This window comes from Euprymna scolopes, chromosome 30 (genome assembly GCF_053919585.1).
Source record: "Euprymna scolopes isolate OS-2025 chromosome 30, ASM5391958v1, whole genome shotgun sequence".
NCBI lineage: Eukaryota > Metazoa > Mollusca > Cephalopoda > Sepiida > Sepiolidae > Euprymna > Euprymna scolopes.
In genome coordinates, this window is record NC_136511.1 from 60,454 (window position 1) to 67,675 (window position 7,222).

The 7,222-nt window shown below is 33.3% G+C and overlaps 1 protein-coding gene across 1 annotated transcript in view; it reads left to right on the forward strand.

Annotated features, from left to right (window-relative positions):
- The window catches only part of LOC145254616 (protein-glutamine gamma-glutamyltransferase K-like), a gene marked incomplete at its 5' end in the record, with an annotated part of 58,167 nt that extends 51,556 nt beyond the window's left edge, over positions 1-6,611 (forward strand). The window contains 4 exons of the mRNA XM_080113227.1: positions 669-956; positions 3,173-3,333; positions 5,468-5,598; positions 5,854-6,611. Of these exons, the coding sequence (XP_079969353.1) occupies positions 669-956; positions 3,173-3,333; positions 5,468-5,598; positions 5,854-5,998 (725 nt within the window). The remainder of the gene's footprint in view (positions 1-668; positions 957-3,172; positions 3,334-5,467; positions 5,599-5,853) is intronic.
- Between the last annotated feature and the right edge of the window lie 611 nt (positions 6,612-7,222).

Below are 7,222 nucleotides of genomic sequence, written 5' to 3' on the forward strand. Positions count from 1 at the left end.
TCTCATCTGGCATATATATATTGTTACAACAATCATATACGAGACAGCCTATTTTAATAGTTCAGAAATATATAAGCATATACATACATATACATATATACACATATACAAATACATCCATATACAAACATACACACAGATATATAGATACACATACATACATACATACATATATATATATATATATATATATATATATATATACATATACAAACATTCATGCATACATAAAATACACTTATACATACATACTCACACAAATATATATATATATATATATATATATATATATTTGTGTGTGTGTGTGTGTGTATGTACCCTGCCACCAAATGATACATCTAAAGTAGAAACAGACATGAATACATTTACTACATAAATGTCTGATCTGTTCCCTGCTTCTTTTGTTCCAGCTTGTTTGACTCGTTGGTCTATTGGTCTTCATCAATTTGATGTTTTGGAAACTTCATTATAATACAGCTTCTTATTGTGGGACTCTTTTCCTATTCACTGTTTTCCTTCTACCTACAGTCTTGATTTTTTTTCAAGACTAAGGTCAATCGGCATTTCCTGAATTTGTGATAATCAAATTGTTAATTAAGTTGACTTATAAAAAAAAAAAATACATATTTTTGTTATTTTTAATTCAATTTTGTAAACACACTTTGCAGGGTCTGAGAAAGAAAGAGAAGTTGTAGAATTTGTGAACCGATTCAGCTCTCGAGCGAAAGAAGACATCTACGACCAGGATATTGTTAAGGATGTTGTCTTTACATTTGTGCATCCTAAGAAAGCAGAAGTCGGAGAGAGATTTGATCTGAAAGTGAAGATGAAATCCTACTCTGAAGCAACCAGAACGATCAAGGTGAAAATGACCCTGATGTCGGCTTTCTATACGGGAATTTCAAAACAGAAAGTCACGGCAAAAGAAGAGGTAGTTAAACTTCTACCGAAAAAAGGTAAGTCAGACTTTTTATTTGTTTGTCGTTGTGGCTAGGATCGAAAAATGTCTCATTTGTTTGTTCATATAAATGCTAGTGGGTGGGCGTCTTGATGGTAGAGGGTTGAGTCATTTTGATGATAGTGGATGGGTCATCTCTGTGGTAGTGGGTGTACAGCATAATCACGTTTGACACACCGGTTCCTCTCAGATCACCGAAGTTAAGCAACGATGAACCTGGCCAGTACCATATGGGTGATCATTTGTGACATCCAGGTGTTGTATGTGCTCTCCGCTTATCTCGGCATTGTTTCCAGTTGTCCTGGACTTCTCCCTGCCATTGGACTTAAACAGTGCCATTTCAGGAGAGGTGTGGTTGGAGATTGCGCAACCCTTGCCTCACAATTACATGCACAGCTGATCCTACGGGGGTATCCTTTGTCTTTCAAGACTGAACGGAGGCGTCGACATCGAGTGAGTGAGGGTCAGTGGTAGTTAGTGGGCATCTTGATGGTGTTGGGTGGTCGTTAATGCCAATTAAACTTCATAGATTATTCGGACTACTGTTCTCATGTTGAGTGTTATTTTCACATTTCAACCGATGTAATGTCCGACTTGTTTTAGGACAAATGTAAATACATGTTAAATGCTACGGTCGATGTTCGAGGTTCATGAAAAGAAAAACCTTTTCTTTGTATTTTCATTGAATCAGGTGGCTGCTGGTAGACCCTGGGTCTGACGGCAGAACTCGGCACTGGCCTACAAGTCCGAAGAAACCCAGACTTTGCTTTAAAAAGAGTGCTACAACTTTATACCCTTCTCTCTCTGTGTCCCCCCCCACTCCTCCTCCGACCTGAACCCGCTGGACTACTTTGTTTGATCATACTTCAAGAATATCACCAACATGACCTCCCATAACACCAAAGCCAGTCTGATTGCAGTCATCCGCCAATCTCCCACCAGCGCTTGTTTATGAAAAAGGCGTGTTCCCAGTTCCGGACATGTATCAAGGTGATGATTGAGGCTGAAGGCGGCTACATTGAGTATATGTCAGCTCTACTATATAATCAAGTTACCGGAATTGATTTTTTACAATAAAAGTTTAAAAATAAAGCTGTAGTGTTGTTTTCTTTAGGGTGGCCCCACTTTTATCGTTTCACTCATGATTTACACTTAGACCAGCATTTTTTTTATCATTATTGTTGTTATTATTACTATTATTATCATTATTTTTATTATTACTATTATTATTTTTATAATTATTTATTTTATTTTATTATCATTATTACTATTATCATTTTTATTATAATTATTATTACTATTATTATCATTATTTTTATTCTTTTTATTATTACTATTATTATTTTTATAATTATTATTACTATTATCATTATTACTATTATCATCATTTTATTTTATTATCATTATTACTATTATCATTATTTTTATTCTTTTTATTATTACTATTTTTATAATTATCATCATTATTTTATTATCATTTTTATTACTATTATCATTATTATTATTATCATTATTTTTATTATTACTATTATTATCATTATTATTATCATTATTATTATTATCATTATTATTTTATTATTATTTTTATTATCATTATTATTATTATCATTATTATTTTTATTGTTATTTTTATTATCATTATTATCATTATTTTTATTATCATTATTATTATCATTATTATTATTATCATTATTATTTTATTATTGTTATTATTATTATTATCATATCATTATCATTATTATCATTGTTATTTTTATTATCATTATTTTTATTATCATTATTTTTATTATCATTATTTTTATTATCATTATTTTTATTATCATTATTATTATTATCATTATTATTATTATCATTATTATTTTATTATTGTTATTTTTATTATTGTTATTTTTATTATTATTATTATCATTATTATCATTATCATTATTATCATTATTTTTATTGTTATTTTTATTATCATTATTTTTATTAATATTTTATTATTATCATTATTATTTTTATTATTTTATTTACATTTTTGCATTAAATTGCTTATTATAATTATATGCATGTTGTATTGCTTTTGCAAAGTCGTTTATTTCACATGTACCCTGGGGACATCACTACAGAACTCAGAAAACAATTTTCTATTAATTTGTGTCCGATATTATCATATGACATGTAAGAAAAAAGTCTCCCTTTTCTTTTTCCTGATTTTTTTTTTTTTTTTTGCAGAAGTTGAATTCCAACTTCCGGTTGAATTTAAAGAATATGAGGACCATCTTTGCACCAATGCAGCATTTTCTGCGTTTGTGAATTGCAAAGTAACTGAAACGGAACAATGTTTCGTGACTGTGGAGAAATTTGAGCTGCAGATGCCAGAATTGGATATTACGGTAAGAGAATTTCGACAGACTTTTTACTTGTTTACATTTGGTTTTTTTTTTGGGGGGGGGGGGGGGGTTGAAACAGAAAACAACTGGATAGAAGTGTTCAGTCTCTCTGGTTTCAGGTGAGCATTGTCTGGAAATAGCAGCTTCAATCCTATCCAAGCAAACCAAAACATTGTAAGACAACAGCAACTATCACCTGAAGAAGTTGCCAAGATCGCTAGAAAAATGGTAGGATCCTTCTACTGCTCCAGAAGATATCTCACTACTGATGCAATTCTCTATCAATATAAAAGCCAACTACGTCCAAGGATGGAGTACTGCTGCCACATCTGGACAAGAGCTGCTAAAAACAGCCTATCCTGCTTTGACAGAGTACAAAATAGATTTTGTGGCTTAGTGGCGGATGGCCTTTTCTCTTACCTGCAACCTCTCTCCCACAGAAGAAATGTTGCGAGCCTGTCTTTGTTTTATTGTTATTTCCATGGCAAGTGCTCGTCTGAGCTCCAATCTCTGGTCCCCCCCTCACCAATCTTTCACGAAAAACACCCGCCTAGCTGAAACCACTATCAATAATTTTCACCACTATCTGTGCCTAAATCAAAACGTAGATTCCATGAACAATGCTTCTTTCTTAGAAGTGCCCGCCTGTAGAACTCTCTTCCATTTGCCTGTTTCCCAACCTAATTACAACTTGGATGTCTTCAAGTCCAACATAAACAAATTCTTGATAAACTGCCCTCTTAAGTAAGACACTTTATCAAATCTCCATTACTAATGATTACTACGATATTATCCCGTTGATTACTGTACACGCAATAACCCTTATCCCCAAGTGGCCTCCGGGCCTTGATAATTGGTGACTACCATGTAAAAAGGGGGGGGGCCACAAATGATGAGTTGGCTGAAATGTGATGAAACAACAATTATAAAGATAAGGATACGAAGTGTTGTTTTAACTAAAAAAAAAAAAAAAAAAGTCTAAGAAAAAAAAATTATTAATTTTACTCCTAGAATTCCCCTTAAGGTAGAAACCAGACTTATCCTGGAAAATCTATTCAGGCAAAAATTTTTACTTTCAATATGACTAATGTTTGTGCAAAATTTTTAAAAACCCTCTAGAAGTGTAAGCCATTTTGAGTTTCAGATGGTTCGCCGTTACACACAAGTCCTGGTAGGTGACTTGTTTGTAGTAGACAGTTCCACAGAACAAAATATTCTTACCGTGTCGAAACCCGGGAAAGAACATGTGAAATTGCTCCAGAAAAGGTTTAATATTTATGAAGCAATTCTGGTTTCTGATTGGTTTGTAGCAGAACGTGAATTAATTTGATTCGTCAGTTCTTAGCAGCATCGTTTATAAATAGAATCGTCCGACTGCGTGGGATCATATCCCATTAAAAGGTCCAAAATATTGCAACAAACCCAAAGCGTGGTTATTGAGAAAAATGTGAACAAATGAAGAGAAGTGAATTACTAGGTCCAATCCTTCCTTTGTCAGGAGCCAACAATGAAAGTATATGCAAAACAACTTGTAGACGCTCTGATGGTTTGGGCACACCCTTAGTCTAACCAGATTCAAAGGCAATAGCACCAAACCTATCAGGATAGCGCAAATGGTGGTCAACTGAGGACATGGCTTGTGACAGTCAAAACCGACTTGGAGCTATGAGCGGCTCTCACGTTATTGGTATGTGACGATGGAATCGCAAATGGCTAAAGGATACTGAGGAATCAGCAGTGGACAAATCTAGATAGTACCCGATATGTTAGTTGTACCCTAAACCCTGAATGGCATCAGAATTTAGTCTTCCAGAACCTCAGCCGAGATGATGATCTTAGGAATAAAACTTTGGAAATGACCGTGTGGGATTATGATCGTTTTAAACCAAATGGCTTCTTAGGTCAAGTTGTCGTTGACCTTAATGGTCAGTGATTGTACAAATTATATTTTTTTTTTTTTTTTTTTTTTTTTTATCACTGAAGTTAATCAAGTGAGATTAGTACTTAATTGAGTGAACATTCGGATTAACTGCATTAATTTTCAAATTAAACTTGTGAAATAAGGTTTCAAAGACGTAACCAACTTTCTCTATTTAAATGTTTTTATGAACTTGTCTGTTGCTTCTTTTGATTTCAGTGTCCAGAAAAAATGAAAAAAACTGATGAAGCGGAAATGGTCATTTCTTTCACAAATCCTTTGTCTGTGAATCTTACTAACGTCGTCTTGAATATTGAAGGGGCACGTATTGTGCCCCCGACAGTAATCAGGTACGTCCCTCCTTTTTCTTATTTTGTGTTCTTATTACTTGAATTGGTAAGATTTTTTTTAATGAAGAAATGATCTGAGGGAATTGTAGTGTATCTCTTATTAAGAAACAAACACTATGCAGGGAGTTGGGGAGCTAGATGTTTGTTCACTTTACATTTAAAATTTCTGCATGTTAGTATAGTTAGGGAAACACGATACAGGGGGAGAATTCCAAAATCAGCTTTAATATTTACTGATGTGTATTTTCTTTGCAGGGAGCGTTACCTTCCGCCAAATGGAAAGCTGGTCAAGTCGGTAACATTGAAACCCAGTAGACGTGGTAATCGATCTATCGTCTGCAATCTCGATTCGGATCAACTGAAAGGCGTTGAGGGTGTTGGAGAAACCGAAGTCTATTAAAAAAAAAAACTGCTTTGTCTCCTTTTACAATATTTCAAGCAGAACTGAAATAATATTAGCAGGGTTTTTTTTTTTTTTTTTTTTTTTTTCAATAAGTTCATTTGCAATCAGTTCTGGACAAAATTAAAATAACAAAATAAGTTGAGATGATTTATCTCCCTTACTTTGCCAGTAGTGAAAAAATAAAAGTAGAAAAAGGCCTTTGAATATCGGAGCAGTAAACTCTTCTCTTTTTTGTGTGACCCTTAATTTGTTTTCTTTTCAGGTGAGGTAAAGTTTTCACATACGTTTTAAACCGATTAAAGAAAATAATATATAGATTTCAGTTTAAACATGTTTCTCAATATGCTCTATCACTGATATTGAGCACTCTCTCCTTACTTTCATGGTTTTTAACCGTTTTACCATTTCAAGTTTTGTTTACGAAGAAACAGACACCATACCATCATTATAGTTTGATATGAAGAAATTCATCAGTTTCTTTTGTTTTGAAGGAAAAAAATTTTTGTAACTATCTAATTCTAATTTCTCGTATGTCTTAATATTTTATTATTTTGGAATTGTTTGTGATTTTTTTTAAAAAAATAAATTTTTTTATGAATATTTTCACAAATCTTGTCTTTTGAAAAATTATTTCTTTGGTGATCCAAAAGTCTCATTACCTCCACCAAAAAGTGCATGGTGGTCCAAAAGCCTTATCTCCACCAAAAAGAACAGTAGCTATTTAGGAATAACCGGTGCTGCACAGGTTGAAGCAATAAAATTATTGCTCTAGAAAAGACATGATTCCATTTCCATTTGATAAAAACCGGTTTTCTTTTTTTTGTTTCAGACCATCTACTAGTTGGCCAGTTGCGTACAAATCCCAAGAGCGATAGGAGCCTTCTATCATGTCTGAAAGTGACAAAATGTGCAACGAGCGAGATCGGAGATGCGCTTGTAGAGGGGAACAGGATGGTCAGCTTGTGTTATAGACGATCCTGTCCCCATTAAATGTATTGAATGGTAGAATGATGGAAAAGCAAACGGTCGCATAATGATGACGAAAACATACCGGTATATATCAGCGAAAGAATGCAGCTTTATTTACATAAATTTACATGAGAAATTTTAAGGATATAGATAGAATTTTTTTTTTTTTCTTTTACATGGGAGTCACCACTTATCAAGGCCCGAAGGCCACTCAGGGATAAGGGTTATTGCGTGTATAGTAATCAATGAGAT